The sequence below is a fragment of the Rhamphochromis sp. 'chilingali' genome, assembly GCF_963969265.1.
Source record: "Rhamphochromis sp. 'chilingali' genome assembly, chromosome: 8".
Lineage (NCBI taxonomy): Eukaryota > Metazoa > Chordata > Actinopteri > Cichliformes > Cichlidae > Rhamphochromis > Rhamphochromis sp. 'chilingali'.
Window position 1 is genome coordinate 7,943,517 of NC_137935.1, and position 24,224 is coordinate 7,967,740.

Consider the following 24,224-nt stretch of genomic DNA (forward strand, 5'->3'; position numbering starts at 1 on the left):
AAGACTATAGAATGACTGAAGAGACAGGCAACAAACAAGCTTACATAACTCATTAGGTGGTTTAAGTTAGCTGAAGAACGAAGGCTATTTCCTCTTATATAACTGTACGTCGCTTCTTACTGTCAAACATTGTGTAGAACTAAATAATAACATTCATTAATGAAGAATCTCAAGCAAAGCCCATTTTGCCAAGCACTAAGCAATATTTACAAGTTTCTCAGAACAGACAAGCATGGAAATATTAAGAGCTCTGGTGTACTGTTATATGAAATTGTATATGAAGGGCACATAGAAACTTGCTCTACTTTGCAGTTTAACAATCAGTCCTACAAAACCTGAGATGACCAAAGCTACTGGTGGGGGACATTCCTCATCGGTAGTCTCCAACCCCTTACTGACAGCCAGAGGCCAACCTAAACGATGTACCTATGCAAATCAGTGTCATTGTTATGAGACAAATCTGCTGCTTTAAAAGCCATTCCCCCCACCCATGTCCCCTTCAGCACAGTCATGTCACTGTTGGGTGACCAGCATGTTGCTACTGAGGAATTAGTGTTGAGATTTGCGATGGGATTAATAGCTCCTTCTCCGGGCTTTCTAAACAGGCAGCTGGGGTAGTTTGGAGCTCTGTGAGCTAACCCTTTAGTATTTGATTTGTAAGATTGATCAGATATTTCAATTTTTTGAATTTTCCTTTGGGTTTACTCCACCAGTAACAGATGTACAGTAGCTGAAAGACATCGACATTAAAACAACTCTAAAGCATCTTATTTAGCATGCAGATGTGAGTGATAAGTTTCATAATGTTTCATAAACACAAAGAAATAACTTTTTATACTGAAAATGAAGGTCTAAGCAAAAGTCTCTGAATTTGTAGCAACCAGAATAGTACAATGCAGCAACAAACAAATAATATATGACCATAATTTCAGCCTCTAGACCAGCCAAATTACATTTACCTGCACACACAACTCATGCAAATAAAAAAGATATATCATTATAACTGAAAGTTAACTACTGATAGTGTGAATAACATAGTCTGACTGCTGCTTGGTAAACATACTGTAAATATTTTACACTCACTACATTTCTGTCATCTCCTAACACCATGTGAGTCTGTCAGTCTGAGTGAGTGTTAAGTTAACAGCAGGAGACATTGCGTTTCATGAGGAATAATTAGCTGACATTTATTAATAAGAAATCATGTTGGGACTCTTTAGACTCAATCTAGCTCAAAAACCATGTTTTGCTATGCTATTTAAATAAAAAAAAATGACAGTGTTTATTTTAAAACTGTTTTAACATAACTTCAGACCACTCAGACTTCAGAGTAGGATATGGCAAGGACTACATTTCAGTACTTCAGTACTGTCTCAGTACTGTCTTTTTTGTATTTCTTGTCTGAGGTGTGGAGGTTGCATGCAGCTGCTTTTGAGGGATTTTTAGATGGATACTCTCACCATCAAACATTGAAATTGAAGAGAAATATCTGTGACAAATATCTCCTGCTGAACCAAAATCGTCCATCTCTTTGTGTGAGGCTCTGAACTTTGCAGACCTTGCTTCAGAGAGTGCTGTGCATTTCCTGAGGCTACATATCGACTCAAATGTTTCTACTCTCTCTCATGGTGCTCAGAAAAAAGGGACATTTTCTTGCCTATAGCCATCCACATGACCTATAACACAACATATCCAGGAGCAGGGGAAGGCTAACCTCCACAAAGCAACAGTAGTTTGAAAACCAACTCACCATCAGCAGTAGCGGTAGCAGGAGCATACAGGTTCCCTGAGCCAGTTTTAACTAAGAATGAATTGGGGCCAAACTCATCCTCAGAGTCAGAGTCCTGGGCTGGCTGAGCCGCACAGTTACCTAGCAACCCTCCCTGGCTCTCATTGGCTGCAATGGAAGGGGGAGGGTAATGGAGCTGCTCAACAGGGGAGGAGGAGGCGGATGAACAATGCAGCGGAGGACCTGTGGACCACAAACAGAGACAACACATGGGGGGGAAATGAAACACACCCAAACACAGGCAACATCACACAGAAGCAGAACACACACACACACACACATGCAAGACTTAACTCTGACACTTCAAAAACAAACAGGGACACATCTGCCTTTGTCTCCGCCACCTCATCCCAGCTGGGAAGAACAATACAAACAGCTGAAATGACTTTGAGATAGAATAGAAAAGGCAAATGCCTGGCACTGGTTTAGAGAAACAAAAACAACAAAACACCTTTTTGGGATGTTTAATGCAAAAAAGGGGGGATAATTACAGGTTACAATGCACAAATCCAAAAGCAAAGGGAAAAAAAACAAAAAGAGGAAAACAGAGGTGACGTGTTAGGGTGTATGGAAACATTACAGCACAGCAAATATGCATCCCATCAGGAGCCTGTCAAATTACTATGAATCTAAAAACTCCTCAAATTCTAAACAACCTCTCTTCACATCCGTTATCTAGCATAACTGCCATTCTCCAAACTACAAAAGTTACACTGAGAGATAAATGATTAGAGATCAAATTTACGCACTGTGCAGCAAGCATATGAATATGTCCCTCATTCTGGTGACTGTTAATACCCCCTCCTGTGGAAATATATAAAACCCCTGCCAGTCAAGAAATGAATCCAACCTGAACCAATCCTTCCTTTTTCGTATGTACACTGTGTCCATCTTAGCTTTTCTGCTTGTCAGTAATATAAAAAATAAAACAGCATAGTTGTCAGAGAGGTCAATTGCCTTTAAAGCATGAGTCATCTCGTTATATTTCAATATATTTCCATAACTCTTACATCTGAATATGGTACAGTTTTGTCTGTTAAGCCTTATTGGCTCCAATCACATGCTGTCAGGGAATGTTAAATCTCCACAAAGACCTCCTATTAATGTGTAATTAACTTTTGATGGAGCTCTGCAGTGCGCTGAAAATAACACTGCTTAAGTAACATGACTACAGCGCACAAAAGCCATCAGTATGGCGCTCTCCCCATTTTTCCATCAGTCCTACTGTCTTGATGTTGAAATTCCAGCTGACCTGATTGTCATTTATCAGGAGAGATGATTTTCGTCTATGTCTGTAATGATCCCTGAAGAGTATTAAAACACGACTCACTGACTCGCATCTAATTAGGAAACAATTAGTGATATTAACATATCAGCCACAGCCCTACACAAGCAGTAAACGTCCACTGCTTCAGAGAGTCACAGTTTGTGCTTTACACACACTTCACACCAGACACTTCATTTTTTTTCTCAACTCTCTAATGCCGGTTCAGTAATGGGTGCTGAGGCATAGTGGTCCTGCTGTGGGTTAATGGCCAAGACACTGCTGTGATTGAATGTGCAGGAATGTATAACGGCGAGAGGAAAAGCTGTAGCAAAGAGCATTATCACGGCTGATTCAACGGGATTCATCTAAGACATGTATTAGTATCAAAAAACAACTCTGTGCTGCTAAATCAAGTACCACTTGACAAGCTACTACCTGACGCTATTTAAGATCAACCGTAGGATTGAAATGCTTGACGGAAAATACAAAGATGAGCTGCACAAGGGTCTTGGACTGAATATTACTGCATTTTCCTCTAAGAGAGAATTCATCACTGAGACCAGAAAAGATTAAAGTCCTCTAAACATGGTCAAAGTCATAACGTAAATGAGGTCAAGGTAGTCATGTTCAGAAGCCATTACTCTTGCACACAAAGGTTCTACTGTCTCACTGCATTTCATTAATACTGCCTTATCCACACCACATCCACCTGAAGCCAGACACAAGGCCTCTGCAGACAGAAAGCCACAGCTTGAGATGGCCAGAGAAGTTTCTCTGGCTGCCAGAGTTGATTGCTTTTGCCTTCGCTCACTATATTACAGCAGCAAAAGGGAACCTTTACTTAGGACCCCTTGGACCATGCCCAACTGCTGTAGCTTCTGACAGCTTCAGGAAGTGCCTTTTACTGCCTAGTTTGTCCCAACTGCTAAAACAGATGACCACCCACTGCATTTAAGGTCTTAATCTACTCATTAGCAAGCCAATTACAAGAACAGGCAAATAAGTGTAATCTGTAGGTAAGGAAATCTGCTAAATACATTGTTGCTTTTAGTGCTTGCTCCCTATATAACTGCTGACAAAATGTATTTCAATAGATTTGGGTTGTTCTAAACTAAAGGAACCTACTAATAATGTAACATTCTTGCATTAAATGCATGTAACCCCCTCTGTAAACAAACATTCTAAAACCTTTTACTTTCAGTATCATTCAATTATATTCATTTTAATAACACTATTATTAAAAATGCTCAGATGTGTCAGAATAAAGTGTGAAAACAGAATCGAATGAATGGCTAATTATTTAAAATGATAATCTGACAAACACAACAGGTAAGGCTGAAACAGAGGAAGCAACAACACTACACAAGCGTAATGCTACACCACTTGGTGGATATGGGTGGATATAGAATATAGGTTTCATATGAATAAAAATACGCTTATATGAAATGGAATTTGTATAAAAGTTATGCAGTGAGTTATCAAAAGTCACTTGAAATCAGAAAAAAGACAAAAGCTGAAGCACTGTGAGGCTTTTTAAAAATAATAATTAAAAGATTTTATATGTTACAGTTCTACAGGTCAAAGAAAAAAAACTGTATGTGGTGTATGAATTACAGTCATGATCCTAGCAGCAGTATAAACATGCAAATGTATGATGAAAAAATTCGATCAATTCTTTTTATAATCCTACAGTTTAAAATAAATGAGCAAAAACTGACCAAAGACTAGTAATGGGCATGGGCTACATCATGCAAACGGGAGCATAAGATTCTTTGGTAGAATCACCTCTGTGTGTTTATACATCACTGCTGTACTTAATCATTAGCAATTATTAAACTATAGCTCTCACTCTCTCTCTTCATAGTTTTCCTTTTCTCCTGTCTCTTTGATCTCACCTTCATTACACTTTAAACTGGTCACAGCAGATTGTTGCCCCTCGCTGAAACTGGTTCTACTAGATGTTTCTTCCTCTTAAAAAGGATTTTTGTCTTCCCACTGTCTCCAACTGCTTGCTCATAGGGGCTGTGTGATTATCGAGGTTTCTTTCTTATATTGTAGGGTCTTTAACTTACAATAAAAGCACCTTAAGGTGACTGTTGTTGTGATTTGGTGCTATGTAAATGAAACTGTATTGAACTGAACTGAATTCAATTGTTAAACTGTTTAAGAAATTCACAAATCAACAAAAAAGAAGTTTGCATCTTCAGTGGCAGAGCTCCATGTCCATGCTCCATGAGTGGTGACATCACATCTGCACTCTGCCGCTATTCTGGGCTAAATCTACATTTTTTACAGTAACTGACGAGTGCAGCACGAGGGGGTTTCCAAATGGGCAAGGCAAGTTTGTGAACAGTAGAAAGAACATATAGAAAAGAAAATCAAGAAAAGTTTTTTTTTTTTTTAGCTGTTTTAGGATTTTTCATTTGCTTCATCACTAGTGCTCTGGCTGCACTAGTTAAAATTCCATTACACAGATCTTTGGGATCTGTGTAATGGAATTTTGTCAAGATGATGCTGTGCTTATCTGACTTACTTTCTATTTTTATTTAATTAGTTTATGCAAAATTTCTTTTTACCAATTTTCACCTTTACCTTTCTTAAACACTGTTTTACACTGCCTTTTTCAATCATTCTAGAGTTGGAAACTGTTACAGAATCTACCGTATACTGGTTCACAAATCCCTATAATAGCATCTCACCCTGCATTAAGCTTTAAGCTCTTTTTACACATGTGCTGCAGCCGTGAACTTCTCTACACCGGAGGTGCAAAGGAGAATGTAAATGTCTGAAACAGTAAGACGGGAAATTAGCCAGTCTTCAACTTGTCAGCTACCTAATACACCTACCTAAGTCCGTGTGATGTCTTATTGCACTGATGTACAAATAGTGCAGCTAATTGTCTGCTGTATTAGCTGCTAGTAAGAGAGTGTGTTGCCTCCCACACATTCTATCCAGGAAGCTTCCTCATCCAAAAAATAAATAAATAAATAAATAAATACAAATAAATAAATAAGACTACTTCCAGTAGTGCAGACTATCTCCTTCAATGTGCTACATGACAGTTCATGTGTGAAAATGGCTGTAGTGTAATAAATGTCACAAAATGGTGAAAGAAACAGTATTCACAGTGTCACAGGGTAAGGTGACAAACATGTAAGGCATCCAAATTGTGTGTTACTGTGTGTGTGTGTGTGTGTGTGTGTGTGTGTGTGTGTGTGTGTGTGTGTGTGTGTGTGTGTGTGTGTGTGAGTGTGAGAGAGAGAGAGAGAGAGAGAGAGAGAGAGACAGACAGAAATAAACACTATAAAAAAAACACCAGGATAACCAATTTAAAATTACAGAAATAAAAAGCTGGAAAACTGATGATTTATTATTTAGCAATAATCAGCTATGTGCTATGTCACTCAAACCAACAGCAACATAAAAAGCATTTGTAGCCACACTTTCTGCTCCAGATCTGTTTGTATATTATGCCTCTGATTATTATGTGAGTTCAGAAGTGACTACAGACAAGCAAAGGCATTACCAAACATATTTAAGAACTACAACTATTATGTGTACAGACTGTAATGCACATTTTGGCCTTGAGAAGCTACGAAACTAATCAGAATGATTACATTTGTGCATGAATGAGAAGCAGAATCAGCACAAACAAAAAAAGAAAATTTATGTTTAAAAATTCCTTTATTTGAGGAGGCTTCACATGCTAAGAGAGAGGAAATGAAATCAGGTAAACAAAGAATGTAATTTAGAGGGAGGATGTAATCAAGTGAAAAGAAAGTCGAATAAGAAGAATCAACAGAGTCCTGATATTCAAACCTGTTTTCTCTCCAAACTTAACTAATCTTTCTTATTTTACCACCGACTGATATAAAAGTCGGAAGTTATACAGAGAAAATAAGACATATTCCTGGAGATAAAATGTGCCATTCTTCAGCTACGCAACATGATAAACCAGGTCTATGACTGCTTTTGTTAAATACAGCCACCACACAGAGGAAGGCTGGAGCAGACGAGTGACTCCGTGATGAATGGAGTCACTCGTCTGAATTATGTTTACTTAAAAACTGCAGCTAAGGGCACTAAGCATATAGGACACAGAAGTATGACTCAGAGTCTCAGAGGAGACTGAGTGTCATCATCACATAGCTATTCTCTTTGTAAAATGCACATTGTGTTGAACAATGGTGGTCATATAAGACTGTAGTAAAGGTAGAATCATTTATTGTAATGCTAATCGTAATTTAATTTAATCACAGCATTGTACAATGATAATATGGCAACCCCACCCCCAACCCAAAAAGGTCCAAAAAGCAAAAAAAATAGACAAATAGACAAAAAAGAACAAACAAGTAATATTATGTGTCAACAAATTGGCTTGGACGGTTGTGTGGTACCATTTGAACAGGAGTATGTGAAAGGTTGGCAGGTTGTCATTGGCAGATCAGTAAAATGTTATGTAATTTGCTCCTGGCACCAATTTTGTCATCCAGTGTAGGTGGAGTAGGATTCACTCCAAGATGTTATGCCATGAATAAAGCTTTTGTCATATTTTCGGCTGCTGAATTTTATCCTCAGCCATCATCAGCGGGCCTGATCGTGAATATTCTGATTTTCCCTGCTGCTGTAAGTGTTCCAACTGTGTTTAAACGTGGAGGTCAAATGGAAATGGACAGCTCTATTTTTTCTGTGTGCACATACATGCAAAGTGCTCGTCTCTACACCACAGTGGTTTTGTTCCTTGTCTGCACCTACTTGGCATTTTGCACCAATCTGCTGATGGTGGTTGGTGATGTTAGTGAAGTGCAATTTTCAGCATCTTTTGCACTAATCACAGTAAGGACCTAATCAGAAACATGCAATGGGTGCAGCACAAAGGCTCTGTACTGTTTACATCATTACTTGGAGAAGGAGCACCTTTAAGTTCTCCTCTAAATTTATGTCTAACAAATACGTATGTTTGCCGCTGTGCTCAACTTTAATTGTACTGTTGCCAATCATCAGTCATCTATGCACAGAGTTTTGTTATTTATTTTGATTTGATTATTATGTGCCAGATTTCACTTATGAAGGTCCTCCTTTTCTCTTGATTAGCTGTCTTTGGACCCATCTGAAGGCTGCAGGTATGCGTTGCTTCTGCAGTGTCTAATTTGAGTGGCACACGGTGAAATGTGATTATGCACACCACCACCGATAGTCTTGATTAAATCTTCCAAAATCAGAAGCAAGCATCTACTTCCGTGTCTACTATAGGAAATCTTTACTTACACTTTATGGAGCAAAAATCTAGTGTCTTTGCCAGTGTCTCTGCTAAACAAGAGTGGGTAAAAATAAAGGTACTTCAGCAGTATTAAAGCTTTACTTCTAGAAAAAAATGACTCACAAGTGTTCGTGCTTTTCAAACTAAGCTATCAAAACAAATTAATACAACAGTGACTGTTGTGAGTTTGCTGAGAAGCATTAAGGATATATTCTCTTCAAAGGAAAACAGCTGGCTTTATAAATAAGCCTATTATTCCAAACCAAATACAAATAATGGTCTATTAATTGAGTTTTATTTGCCTACAAGGTGCTTTGGCCACCAAGGTGCTTTAATTGGATAGTTAATAGCCTTTAAATTACCTGAGCATCTGCAATTCCCTTTTCAGCTTTCCAAGTTTTTCCCCCCTCATAACGTCTTGTTGCTTAAAGCTCGAGTGGCCATATTTACTGTGTTAACCATTTAGGATTAAGTTGTCCGGGGAATGTTGTGTGACACAAGGTCTTTAAAAAGACTGATAAAGAGCCGACTCCATTAATAAGGAAGTCTGATTCTTTTTTTTCTACTTGGGTGTTATCAAATGTATTCTCATTAACTATATCACATATTTTACTTTATAATGAATTTCGAGAATATGAAAATGTGGTGTTAATATTGCCATTGTGTCACTGACAATCTCAGAGATTCAGTAAAAATACAAGCAAAAGCAGGTGGAAATGTTACAAAAGATCAACAAAAAGCAATGTTTAAAAACCAACGCAGTTACAAAAATTAATTTGCTCATTTTTGTATTTCCAAAAATGTATATAATCTTTTAATGACCATATTATCCGTAATTTTTGCTGAATATAAACATTTTACATTTTCTTCTGACAAATATTTGTGAGGATAAGATCAATGGAAACAACAGATTTTGTAATAAGGCATGTAAAAAGTTATCAGGATTAGATTACAAGACTACAAGATGTATCTTGAATACTCATGTGTGCTCTGGTAATTTAACTAATCACAGTTCTACAGGCAATACGGCCAACAAGGCAGCTTAATTTTCTCTTGTGCATTATTATTAGAATTCCCAAATTGACATAATTGTGTTCTATGATACTGCTGCAAGCAACAACTAGCCTTTTGATAAAATTAACACTTGAAAAGTGATCTTTTCTTTCTCTTTTTTTCTTTTCCTAAAGTGAGAAGTGTAAACAAAAGCAAATTTGCAGCTTAAGGGGACAGAGTCATAAAAGTAACTCACCAAAACCAAGCGATAAACCGTATTGTAAACATATGTGGTATATTTTTTTTTAACTGTGATACTACAAAGATCATCAAGCTCCTTTGCAATACTCAAGATTACACAAAACATGTCTGCTGTGTGACAACAAGACTTTGCTTATTGATTTGGTGCAATTCTATGTGACATCAAGTCCTCCTCCTTACCCCAACTCCACAATAGAACCATAGCCTCGCTTGCAGAGGAAGTGGGAAACAAGCTTTTATGAACCAGCATTGAAAAATTGATAAATATCTCTCTGATGGTGCCATTTACCTGTGAGGAATCAATATCATAATAACGAGAGTGAACCAAATGTATGATTGAAAATAAACTGTAAAAACACATAAATGTCTTTTTTCTTTATAGACGGGGCTAACCATTACTGAGAAAATGGAAATTATACTGTCTTGTAATAAAACAGTATGCCCACAGAAGAAACAATTCCATTTAAGACTTTCACCACTACACTTCTATCAGCACTTTAAGCAAAGCATCCATTACTTACAACAACTGTATGCTCTTAAAGAGACAAATGCTGAATTATAAATGGATGAAAAGAATAAATCCAGAAAACAAGAGAAAAAATCATCATCGATCATTAATGCAAATATCGTAGTAATAGCAGTAAAATGCTAGAAATAGTTAGTGATTTAGATCAAATGGGTAATTTTCATTAGTATATTTACAGGCAATGGGCCTAAGACTAATTTAACATCTTAGGCAGTTTTAATCTATTCATCCGCATGGGGAAGGAGGAGAATCTCTAACTAAGATAAAAAAAAAATCAGCAGCATTAGCAGACAGCAGAAAAGACAGATGCATTCCAGGGTATCACCTAGGAAGATGAACAGGAGGCCAGAGTGTCTTAGATTAGAGATGGCATTTCCTCTCTGGGTTAGAACCACAGACTCTCTCCCCAGTCATCCTCTACCCACATCCCTGCTTGGCTGCTGCCACTCTCTTGCATCCAGTCCACTCTATTTTTCTGTGCTGGAAGGAAAAGAAGAAAACTTGTGTGCCCCGCTATCCAGCTGAAAGACACCATCTGTTCTTACTTTTCTGTGACAAACAGAGAAATGAATCAGACTCGGTATTTAAAACTGAAATCAACTGAGGAGACTTTTTTCTGTTCGAAGAGAAACCCTAAATCCCGCTGAACGGCAAGCTTCAACCTTTTTTGTGTTACCCTTAAGGAATGTTTTGACACCTAGAATAAACGGAGAACACAGTGTGCAGGCCAACTGAACGTGCTGAGACAGCTAAGCTGATGCACCGTTTTGTTGTTGTTGTGTTTTTTAACTGAGCAAACGTTTTCAAGACTCCTTGGTCTTTAGGCCCAATCCCATTCCCCCCCCCCCCCCTTTTTTTTTTTTTTTACAATTTACTTTGCTGGTCTTTTGAATCAGTGCTACTTCTGAGGCAGTCTGACATTGCTAAATCCCTCCATACAACCCCATTTAAGCATCCCCAGGGTTTTCTTTGTTCTAGGATGAAAAGTAAAGGTTCCAATCTCCTCACCTCTCACTGTTAACGACATCCTGCAGGCCTGTGATGGCTGTTTTCAAGGATCTCCTGGTCGACACAACTGTTCGCAAGTGACACTGTGACAAGACATCTTCTCTAACTGCACAGAAAAGGTGCAGTAAAAACAGGCTTATAAACGCATCACGCCCATTTGGAGAATCCTCAGCAGAGGATTCCAAACTTCAAAGTTGTGCACATGGTAATCTGCTTTAAATGGATGTTTCGCGGCCTCTATCATAGCTCGATCATCAACTGAGCCGACTTAAACCATGGCTGAAAAAACAATACTAATAGTGGATAATTATCAGCTTTTACTTCGTCTGCACAGGCTGCTCCATTCCCTCTTCCATCGCACAAAGAGGCTGGTGAATAAACACAATGGCATGAATAAATAATGATCCCACAATCCTCTTAAGGTCCCCGAATAGTGAGGGGGAAAAAAGACAAAAGTTTACTTTTGGTGTTTGAGAGCAAGCAGAGCCTGAAATTGTAAGCGACTCATTAGGGCTACATGTGGCTTGCCTCGGGCCTTGCTGAACAAAGATAACACCATCCCCATCCTGCCATTCCTCAGTGCATTCTAGGGCTTGCCTAATAAAATTCTAAAGTATACCCTTAAGAAAAAGCTACATTCCTAATAAAAGACAATAAAGAGCTTAAACACGGCCTCAAAAAACTGAAAACCTTTACATCTTCCAAATTTTCTTCTGGAATCCAAACTGTATAATACAGTAAAATTCTTTACTGAGAGGGACACATTTTACATGATTCCACCAGATGTTGTATATAGCCATCGGAGTAACACGCAGGCTTTCATGAAAGAGAGTACACCTCTGTTAAAACTGATATCCTCCTCTCATCATGCTCTCCAGATAGCTTACATAAAAGCCCACTGTTTTTCATTTCAGACACTTTGTCAGTGTTGAAGAATTGATTTGTGTGTGTGTTCAGCTCCCACTGAGTGCAAGACAGTTCAAAAGGCTATCTAAAATACATGCTGTCAAGCGGCTTATGTTTGTAAGTGCTTATATAATTCATAGCATGATAAAAGTTAAGCCACTAAGAGTCAGCAACATGGTCAGTAAGATTAGTTTATACCACAAGAAGTTAAACAAAGAGTAAAGAAATGTGGGCATAAATGTATTTTGAATTTGAAAACAATTTCGACCTTATATAAGTATATTCCAACCATCCAAGTACTTCTTATAATTCATCCAAGTATGTAGTTAACAATACTTGGTTGAATGTCAGTTGCAAGAATATTTTGTGCAGACAGAAAACACCTTTACTAAGGAACAATTGTTCACAGCAAGGAAAACTATTTTTATTGCAAATTTGGACTTGGACAACAGCACAAACATCAAGATTATTTTTAAATAATTTGTCAATCTAGTAGCAAAAAATTATAAGAATTTCCAATATTTTATATATTCTATTGTTGAGCATTGAGTCCTTTGTGTACAATTTTTCGTTTTACGTTTTGACACATTTGTAAGGGTTAAAAAGAATTATTTAAGAATTAAAATAAGACAACATTGAACAGTTTGTTTACCAACAATTATGGTGAATAACTACCAATTACAGACAAATGTTAAATAAGTGCAGTGGACGTCATGAACTTTAAAAAATGGGCCTTTTTATAAGGGATTGCCTCAAGCAAAACACTGGGAAAAAATGAATTAATTAATAATGAAAAACTGGAGAAAAAGAGGGGGATGGAAGCACAAACTGGTCGACGGTAGAGCCAATCTCGGAAGGGTCCCTGGTGGCCCACAACCATCCAACAGCCTCTACAGTAGAATTCCTGCAATGGGGGATGTGGTCCAGGCCCAGCCGGCAGTGGACTTGCAGCAAGCCAGCGACTGTCAGGCAGCTTTAAGCAGCCATTAATGAACCTTTGGAAGGTTCATTAATGGAAGCATTTTATGACTTTAACGTCTCAGCTTTGTTTTTGTTTTTTTTTTATTAGTTTTTTTTGTTTGCTTTTTAGAAACAGGTGAAACACTTAGGAAAAATGAACATACAGTAAAAACAATAATTGCTTTATCCCAGTTATCTTGTTCTCATAATTGTTGGAAGATAAAATCCTAATTGAAAATGAAACTGGATTAATTGCCCAGCCCTAGTATAATGTTACCTCAGTAATGTTACCTTGAGACATTTTAGTTCATATTAAACATACATTCTGTTACATAAAGGATGTTCTGAGCTAAACCGCAGGATAAGAATGGAGTCCAATAAATATTTAATGGATAAATATGAGCCATAAGCCTAATCTTTTTTCAGTCCTTTGTTTACTGCATTCTGGCTGTTACAGGTTGTATTATTATTCATGAAGCTGTCACTTTCTAGAATAAAATGAGACATTTACGGTTCTATCTTACTTCTATACTTTTCTTGGACGTGTACAGTGTGAAGAAAGCAGAACGTCTAGAAGTCAACTATGTGATAAGAAAAGGTACAATAAAGCTTTATTTATCCGAGATTAGGGAATATGTTTGCTACAGCAGTTAATATAATTTAATAATAATAACATCAACAGCACTAAGAAAAAGAAAAAGTAGAAGCAAAAAAGTTTTTAAAATGTCAATAAATGTTTAACTGAATTTTGGCAGTAGAGCTGAAACAGTCTGTCAAAGAAAGTCCGCCGTTGCCAGTCCAGTAAACGGTGAACAGTGTGGTCAGTATTATAAATTGGTATTTATTTTTTTCAGTGACCTCCTCTCGACCACAAATCTTCAAATATGTCCAATTTGTAGCCAATCACAGAGCCAGCTTTCTTGATCAGATTATCCATCTGTTAGTGTCACCAGCTCCGACGCAGTTCCCCCAGCAGACCCCAACAAAGCAGGCTGAGCTCACTACAACAAACTTATAGAAAATCTTTTCCTGCCTCTCACTGTCTTTTAGCAAATGACAAAAGGGGCACACAAGACTTAAAGCTCAACTTAACACTATAACAATGTTAGGAAAATCAAAATATTCTTTTTTGTCCTCGCTTTTCCACTTCACTTTTGCAAAAGTGAACATAATATTATCGCAGCCATGCAACTGTTGTATGCTATAGAGTCACATAACTAGTGTAGCGTATAAATTTTTATAGTGGCTGTTTATCAGGCAGCTGACTGACAGAAGTCAATTTATTTTCTAGTACCTGATTAAGTTGTTCAACTTGACATTTTGAAAACATACTGCCTCAGGTTGCCATCCATACCTAAGCTAAATGGGAAAATGCGTCTGAACTACACTTACGCGGAACAAAATGGTAAAGGCGTTACACTTCCAACCTACTGTAAACAACAGACAGAGCTTAGCTAGTAAGAAACCAGTTTAAATCCTCTAAAAGTGCATCTATGCCAGAATTTGGTAATTCACACACTGCAAGACAGACAGATAGACTGCAGCTCTGGTGCGACCTACTGCAGAAGCTGGCAATTAATACAGTTGCGATAAGACTGGTGTTTCCAGTGTGACAGCAGTACTTTTGGGAAACCTCTGAAGGCAGAAGAAAAAAAACTGTAAAGCTTATATCCCAAACTATTTTCTTCAAAATTCACAGGCTGTGAAATTTTCACTGTGCCAAGCTATTTTCAATGAGAGATAAATAATCCAGGAAGAACATGAGCTGTCCAGCGCAATGAGTCTTTATGTGTGTGAAAATAATCTTATATTTAAGCATGCTAATCTTATTTTGAATCGCTCTGTATTGACAAATAATTATACTCACAAAGGACCATCTGAACTCACATCATTCCCGGGTAAGACTTTTAAAAGAAACACAAATTTAATAGACACGTTTCATCCGCATCCACTGAGACTCTTTTGGCTCTTTTCTTGTGTACTTTTATACATATACGATGAAATATGCATGAGAGTTCAATAAAAAAAAACATGATTTGATTTTGCATCTTAAATATAAGAAAGTGTTTTCTACCTTTGGATGATGAAGTGACAGAAACATATTTACATATTCAATTTCCATAGCTGGTGTTTACTGATAAATGTTAGATCAAGTAGGACTAAAAGTTCCATAGCTGAATTTGTGTCAGAGACCATACATATCAGAGGTGACTGCTAATGAGAAAATTCTCAGCATGAACATTTAATTTTTTTTTTTATCTGAGACTGGGGCAACAGCACATTATGATCTCTGCTTCCTCAACCTCAATAACAACCCCTAATTGCTTTCGCAACGATAACCGATCATTCAGAGCTATCTGAAATTTTACTGCAAGGCTTCTAGAAAAGAGAAACATAAAAAGCATCAGATACAAGAGATTTGTAGATGTTTTGTTTTAATGGTATGTTACATATTTATATGATAGCATTGAGTAAGAAACTGTATTTAATACAGGATCCTTGAATCTGGACAGTAACTATTACTCGTGCACGGAAAAAGATTCAGAATATTGAATCAGTGCATTGCAGCTTATATTCCATTTTAAGAATGACTGTTCTCTGAAAATAACACAAGCATATAAAATAGGACTCTACATTAAATGGATATTGCTAAAAGAGGGACAGAAATTGTAACACTAGGTTTGGATAATCCTCCAAAGAGGAGGGCTCATCCTCCTTCATGTCGTGCTTTGAGGCCCCTGAGTCTCAGTGGTGGGCCCTGATGTGATGTTGGTTTAGACTGTCAGAGGCACTGGCAGGGAGTGGATAAGCAACCCCACAGATAACAGCTCAAAACTGTCCACAAGGGCCTATAAAACCCACCAAATTAGCCTGCAAATGAGCCAGCAAATATCTCTACTAATCCATGATCTGAGGAGAAACTCTGCCAAAAAAGTAAACAAATAAATAAGTTCATAAGAAATACTGGGGGTGGTGGCTGCTGTGAGCTAGGAAACCACTAGTGATTTCTTTGAAGCATCATTTCGCCTGATATTCTGCCGCTGCGATGCCCGTGACCATTTCAGAACAAGCTTCCATGTTGTGCTCGATGTGGTTGCAGTCAAATTACAGATCCCAGCATTACAGCAAAAACTCTCCTCTACAGCAAAGGATCACAGCCTCTATCACAGACGCCAAAAGTCAATGATGCCTCAAAATACCATTGTTTGACAACGATTCTGTTGTGTCTGCAGGAAAACCGATACAGCTAATAAACTACAATAGGACAGTGTAATTGTTCCTAAGGGTATTTGAAAAATAATATTCTATAAATATGTCACTGGTTTCATTGCTGAGCAAAAAAGATATCTGTTAGAGAGAAACAATCACAGTCTGTATCAATAGTTTATCATAGCCTTACTTTTTCTATCTTAATTCTTTTTAATTAGCCAATAAGAACCCACATTCATGATACAAACCTATCAAACAAACAAAAAAATACTCCCGTAATGTTGTAAGCAAGCGCTATGAGTCCAGCCGTGTAATACAGAAAAAACGTGTCCAAATGAAAGGCTGATGTCACTTCACCCCACAGGCTCCAATTTTATTCAGTTCAAAGTTAAAACACATCTTAAATGTGGAGTGTGCATCAAAGACATTTTCTCATATGATTCAGGGGGGTGTGGCCATTGACATCTATCTCTAGGCAGAGCGTACATTTGTAATGTGCTTCCTTATTCTCTGTAACCTTTCAAATTATTTCATTTAGATTTTTTCAGCTTCTCACTTCACCAAATCCTGGATTTTACTTTACGCAGGTCAAATTAAAAAACAACCCCCCCCTAAAAAAAAAAAAAAAAACAGTACTGGATTTAACAAAAGAAAGTGGACTATTGTTAGGGCTGCGTCTCTGTAACACATACATTTTACAATCACCCTCAAGTGTAGGTGCTTCTTTATGCAATGGAATTGTGGCTTGGGCACAAGAATAATGACAGTGAATAGAAGCGAACAAAAGGCCTTTCAATGCGTGGATACAGGGGACAGGTTGATGTACTCCCCGCTCAAGTTCAAAACTGTGAGAGATTTGCTTTTCAAAGCTCCTCAGCCTTTTGGGGCTGTGACTTTTCTACGAGGAACACCTGTCCCTCACACTCAGTCATGCTATGTTCAAAGATTCAGTAACTGAGTATAGCCCTGGAGCTCTTAACCTCAATCTTTCAACAGTTCAAGGTTTCTTCAGTCTTGAACCCTTCAACATGCATCTAAAACCAGGTAGCAAGGGAACAAAATCATTGTCACCAAGGAGTTGGAGAATACTGTGTGAGTTTTGTTTCACAGTTTTTTATAACACTTACTAACACTAACTATGACTGCATGTATGGATCATCAGTGGAAGTCAGTAACAACATCTAAAGCAGACCAAAAAGAACATCTCGGTAGCAAAAACATCATAAGAATGCAGGAGCAGAGTGAATCTAGATAACAGACTGACCACATTTTATCTGCCAACTCACCATCAATAAATGCTGCACTTACCCAAGCTAAACGCATGATCAGCTCAGCAGATTATGTGCTTTGAAGGTATAAATGCTGATCACTGACTCATGTTATAATCAGAATAAAAAAAGAAAAGACTTAAAAAACACGACCACCGCTCATATTCAGGCCTTATTTTTGCATGCTACCTCAAATCACTCGTTTGTGGAGCAGCCTCTAAAGTGTGTTGTTGTGATAAAGATCATAGGAAAGGGAAGAAAAACTGGGGGGGGGGGGGGGGGGGGGGAAATGCTTTAGTATTTTGGATAATTATAAGATCAGAATATTCCTCTTCTTTAAAAAATGAACTTTAAATGCTCATTAAGTCCATTCTGTTTTAATGAAATTTCCTGTATACTGCACTCAAAAACAAATGAAATTGTTGGTTTAAAGGAATCCTCTTTAATTGGATACTGCACAAATAAGGTTTTTTTTTTTGTTTTTTTTTATACTTGAGTCAGTTGTGTTATTTCAGCAAAATACTGCATTCTGGCAAGTCAACTTAATGGCTTTTTATTGAGTCAATTCAACAATTGAGAGTAAAGTCCATTCTGTTCATAGTTCACGTGATGTCACAGCGATTTCACGCTGCCGTATTTGATCGGAGCCCATACACTGTGTAAGGTCACAGCTCTGTTAAATGGGTATTTACATGTACTGTGATTAAATATACAGAATGGAAGAAGTCATATTTTCTAGGTTAAGAACAGGTCATACGTGATTAAATTCAACTACCCGTGAAAAGAGAGTATCGGACCATGTATACCATATAGAAAGGGAAAAAAGCATGGAGCATGTGTTACTAAAAAGTAATGGATATAGGAGAGGTAGAGAAATCCTAAAAGTAAAATATATAAACAGGGGTGTGTGGGAGCTAAGTTTAGGTATTCTGTTGCAAGGGGTTGTTAGTGGTGGCACAGAAGCACTTCTGGGTTATTTTAAAGGAGAGAAAAGTTGTAAACAGAACCTAAAAATAAAATGTGTAGTATTTGGGTGTGTATATTAGTGCTGCTTTCTAGGATGGGAACTCCCCATACTGCAGATAGCATTTTGGAGGGTGGTACTATTACTAGTACTTGGCAGTAATACAACTTATTGTTTGCTCAAAGAAGTAGTATGGACTAGTGTCTTATTTCAGTGAGATGCTCTAGCTCAAAAATCTGAGGTGCATATTTTTTCCCTTAAAAATGTTGTTGGTTTTGGTTATGAAACAGGGTGGTGATGGGATACTGAGGCAGAGCAGTGCAGAGTGTGTGTGACTGAATCTGTAGAGAACTGGGTGGGTTGCTCTCTGTGCAGAGCAGCGGGGGAACCGTAACTAAACTGAGAACAGTGTGGAGTACAGATCCAAGGAAATAAAGAGTTTTGTGCTCCATGCAACTGTCTTACTTAATTTTAGTTTGCTCTTTTCATCCATCCATCCATCCCCTCAAATGTAACTGTTTTCAATGCAAGACTAATCCATAAAAATAAGCTAATTTACTTAAGTTGCTATAATATACTCAAATCATTCATATATAATTTTTTGGAATTCAGCAAGTCCACATATCAGTGAGTTATTTAACACAGCTGCGGGACACAACTTGACACAACTTCTTTTTTACCCCCGTCCCAAAAAATACATTTATATAATGAAAACCTCTCTTAAGCTCAACAGAAGTGGCATCTGGCATCAGGACTGCTCATTTGTGTTGAAATCTTCTATTTTAAAAGGAAATCAGAAAACTTTTTTCAAATTATTATTAGTACTATTAGCATATAATTTTGATTTCACTCAGACACCCCCTCAAGGAAAGTTTCATTTAATAAAAGATTTAAAATCAGAGTGAATCCAGCGATTTCAGGAGTGTGTGGAGACAACACAAACCCCTACTAGTTGCTTGTGTGCTGCAGGCTATGGAGAGACTTTCACAAGAAGATTTCACCAAAGTATCATGAAGCTTTGCCCTGAAGCAATGCCTACAGTTACCAGGATTTCAGTAATGACCATTAATAATAAAATCAAATCAAATGAAATGAAATAATTAAAATAAAAAATTTTGCATATTCTTTATACCGGCATTAAATTTCTGTGAAATGATGTAACAAAGCGTATCATGAAATTGAACTTTACAGTAACATCAAGGCTCGGCTGCATAGTATATCTCCTCAATCGATACTGACAAGATCTCTCGGGAGGACGGAGAAAGGGAAAGCAAAATCAGTACACAACATAACTAACCACTCACTGGAACTAATTACATTTTGTCCTTTGAAAAATATCAGCATCAGTCACTCAAACATTTTCTATCAACAAGAACTGTGTAGACTTTAGCCACATTGTTTTTCTCCACAGGTTATGGAACACATGAATAACAATCCCTCGACAGGCTTTTGCGGCCATCTCCATTGCCGGTTCTTATGGTTACAGAAATGTAATAGCCCAGCCATGACAGTGGGGGAAAGTTGGATTAGAGAGCACATCTGGATAAGCCGTTATTGGGTAAAAACCAAGAACAGCAAGTCTCTCCCAAACCCAGCAGTCTGCCTGGCCCTTCTTGCAGTTTAAACTCTGTAAGATGTGCAATGACTCAGCAGTCGCTGGCTGCTGGAAGCATCCTCAAGGGACTCCCTAGGGACCGGAGGCAGCATGGATAGGATAAACACACATACCGGTACACACTGCATTTAAATGATATCCAATCCACAGTCGAGCACATGCATGTGCACACAGATGCACGCATATAAATGAGGTTTACAATGAGCACTGGAAATACTTATTTCTCCATTAAGTATCAAATGATAACAATAAAAATTTGCATGTCTGCGACACTACACTTATTTATTGAAACTAATCATGCAATTTGTTAAAACGGCAATCAAGATAAAGGCTAATATTACTGCGACATCTCAAATGGAATGAATCAGTGAAGCACACTATGATAAGGAAAGGTTTTTCTTCAGTGTAAAACTGACAACTGAATCACAGCATCGAGTAAATTGTTCCAAAATTGCTGTCACTTATTTGCATGCATTAAAACTAGGGTCAAGTAAGTCACATGTGAAGAAGGGGGGACTGCCCAGTGGCTTGAATACATTAAAGCAGAGTAAATGGTTTGTTGATTTAAAGAGATTAAAGCACACACAAGCAGACCTGCTCGATGGATTTTAATTAACTTGCCATATATAAATTGTATGTTATCAGGCATTACTGAATTAAATGCTGAATACAAGTGCTCTTTCTGCTTGGGTGAGTGGAATAAAAAGCTACTTAGAATCCCGATTGGGTCTCACAGACGCATGATGCTGCAGCTTCGGGTGCTCTGAATACATTCCAGCCTACCAACCCCTGAACAGTCAACCAAGAAGAGTCTCTTTAATTATATACAATGCTGGTAAAATCAAGTCCTTTGGCATCTCAGATGATCAAGCAGAGAGATGCCATGTTCTCTCCCTGAGTCATTCGGGCAAATGGATTCCACTTCCAAGAGTCATTTCTGTCAGTTATAATAAGAAGCTAATACATAATGTGACACACTCTGAAATGCAAAACTATTCACAAGGTTCTCTACAAGGCTGTGCAGGGGCAATTAGAATTTTGCCGCTAGGCCCTTGATGAGTTCCTCTTTCTGGGAAGTATCCTGGGAACAGTGTCATAAATCTACCCGTTAATATGCATGATTTAGGTTTGTTTCTAACTATGTATCGTTCTAAACAGACCTTAAACTTTACCATGTAGTACCTCTGTATCACAAAAAGCAAATTAAATGACAGAGTACCTCCAACCTATGAGAGCTTTTTCTTTCAGTTTACACACTGTCCAAAAAAATAGCAGGATGCAACAGAGTTTACTGACAAACAGGCACAGCGGGACTGAGCATCCAAATTTAATCTTCCAAACAGAATTCTGTAATATCACAACTTTACGGCTCTCGCTAATCTGCAATTTAACAAGTAGCTTCAGCAAAACTGTTATTCCCTTCCGGCGTTTTCTTTGTCGCAGGTAAAGTCAGGCTCTGGAATTGTAATACCCCTAAAAACACTTGAAATACTGTAGCATGCACAGATATATGTCTCCCTCCATTCACCTTTGACTCGGCTGACACACAATAGCACTACTGATAACATAACTGTAATTTCATTCAGCATTACATGTTTGAACTGGTAACTGATTCCTGAGAAAGACAGGAGCTGATTATACAGGGTCACCTGATGTATCAGAATGCCAATGTATTCTGTGCTCGCTGTAAAGAGCGAACACAGAATACAATACAGTGTGAAATGTATGTAATGAATAACATGATCCTTTGGCCAGTAATGCGCTGCTAATGTTTGTTAACCCTTGTTCCCGATCGCCAGCCATGACAAGTTGGGCCCACCCCCAGAGGTTGACACAATTTTGTTCCTTAGATTAATTAAATATGAGATCCCGGCTGTTTGAATCTGTATCTTTGAGCCTGTTACTGAACACCACCCCACAGCCCCCCTTTCACCCCAGCCATGATGATGACTGCTCTTTTATCTCATGTCTTCCAGCATACAACGTAGAACACGTGGACATTTAACGAGGCTAAACATTTAATTTTCATTTAAAGAGGTTTATATGTGAGTTTCTGAGCAAACACACAAAGACTTCATGCGCTCTGGGACAAAACAGAAGCACCAAGACAGATCATTGTCCAACAAAGACCAATACAATACAACAGATTCAGCAGAAAGAAAGCAAGAATAAAGCGATCCCTAAACAAAAAGCAGAGGTAATGGCAGGTAATAATTCTGATCGTGCTGAAAACTAATAAGCGCATCTCCTTTTAGAAGTCACATCCTAATTATGCTGGTCTTTGGGCCAATTTCTGATATAATCAAGCAAAAATCTGAAAGGCTTAATGAAACTGTCATGTTTAATTGCAGCTCATCTTGTCTTTGTAAGAAGTCCAGTTGAGCAATGCCAAAAACTACTCAACCTAACATAATAATCATTTAGTCTAAAACTGTGACTTTATTTCACGCTGTTCTTCTTTTCCTGTTAAACAACATGTTACGTTGTTTACACCAGCGTCAAAATAAACCAAAAAAATTCAGACTCTGCTTTTTGATAAAGAATGGCTGAGAAAAAGTAAAAAGAGAAAAGCTCCTTACCATTTTCTGTGTTCTCATGTTCTGTGTCAGTCAGAGTTAGATTGGAGTTGGCCCTGCTGGAGAGGCACGAGCTGCGGCCTGACTTGGTGTTGCTGCGGCCCCATAATCTGACTGCATGCTCTGGTGACATAATGCCGTCTGTCTCCGTGTCCGCATCTGAGCCCACACTGACTGAATATTCGCGGTGTGCCATCCCCAGGTCAGTCCTGTATGTGGCGACATGCGATGGGAGGGCATCTCCAAAGCCAAGATCTCGAAGGGAAAAGTCTGCCCCTACAGCAAGCCAACAGATAGACATAATTAGCTGAATCACTTAACATAATTAACAGTATTCATCGCAGGAAAATGACAGCAATTTAATGGCCTGGGCGGAGAAAACACTATAGAGCAAAGGTTTCACTAGCAGTGGTCGTGGAGTTGCAAGTACATGAAGGATTGGGACATTTAACATATATGCTTTCACTATATTCACTTTAGGGTACCTTATCAGAACTATGTCTTGTTACACTGGGGCAAATTGTAACTCAATTCCCTGTTTTACTGTATTTAAATGTTGCCCTTTTTTTTGCTTTTGCTCTGCAAAAGCAGAACTACAACATCAAGTGGCAAGCAAATTTAAATCTACCATCATATTTCATTTAAACTTAAATGATTAATTATGCATTTCAGCGAGCAGGTGAAAGTGTGCATGTCCTCCATGCAGTTTTTAACATTGCCATGGTAAGTTCAATCCATAGCCACCTTACTTAATAGTTGGATGATGCTGAGTGACCTCTACTGCGACTCAATGTAAATTAATAAGAGATTCATCATTAAAAAATGATGATGCATATCACTAATAAACTGCTACTAGCTATACCAAGTGATATTAATGACACTTTCTCATCTACTATTTTGTCTAACCTTGTCGGTTGAATTCATCCACTTCGTGATGAACCATTTCCTTGACACGGGTCCCGTAAGCCATCCTGGAATCATGGTCGAAGGCTTTTAGTGTTTCACTGGAGCTGTAGGACTTTGCGTTGGGTTTACCGTCCTCGCTGTCTGCTGAGGAGCTAGTGTAACGGCGCTCTGTGTCCTGCCGAGCAGTAAGTGAGCGGTAGGGTCTACGTTCCTTCACTTCCATGGCTGCCTCCACACTACTTCCAAAATCAAATGTGTGTTACAATGCCAGTTTAGTTTGAGAGTTCTGTAGAAGAAAAAGAAAAAGAAAATATTTTAGCCTTTATCATCGCCCAAAATAAAGTTAAGGCATTCAAATGTGTATAAAATATGTCTAATTCAAACATGCTCATATCATTTCAGGAAGCATAATGGTAGTATGTTAAAAAAAGCCATTACTGACTATTTTCAAATAAAAATCTCCGTACACCCACATACACACACTTAACCAAGCTGCTGCAGAAACATATCAAATGCAAATGCATGCCCCCGAACAGCGCATGCATGGCTCAGCACACACAATGAGAGCCCGGAGAACCACTAGGATTAGATTTCATAAAATATTGCACAACAAATCTTGCACCTATAAAGTTTACGGTGCAAGTCTCCCACAAATATTCTTTTTTATGTGCCACATAGAAATGCTGGGACTCCAGCATCTGTAAAAGTGGCAGGT

The 24,224-nt window shown here is 38.1% G+C and overlaps 1 protein-coding gene across 8 annotated transcripts in view; it reads right to left on the bottom strand.

Moving 5' to 3' along the window:
* Nucleotides 1-24,224, bottom strand: part of tenm4 (teneurin transmembrane protein 4) — a 165,817-nt gene that overhangs the window by 88,936 nt on the left and 52,657 nt on the right. For 6 of the 8 annotated variants that reach the window (XM_080888547.1, XM_080888549.1, XM_080888546.1 and 3 more), the window contains 3 exons: nt 23,510-23,795; nt 22,607-22,879; nt 1,751-1,972 (listed from right to left, as the gene is read on the bottom strand). In XM_080888547.1, coding sequence (XP_080744673.1) covers nt 1,751-1,972; nt 22,607-22,879; nt 23,510-23,732 — 718 coding nt within the window. In that variant the 5' untranslated portion in view covers nt 23,733-23,795. The remainder of the gene's footprint in view (nt 1-1,750; nt 1,973-22,606; nt 22,880-23,509; nt 23,796-24,224) is intronic. The other 2 variants (XM_080888551.1, XM_080888550.1) reach the window with 1 other exon arrangement.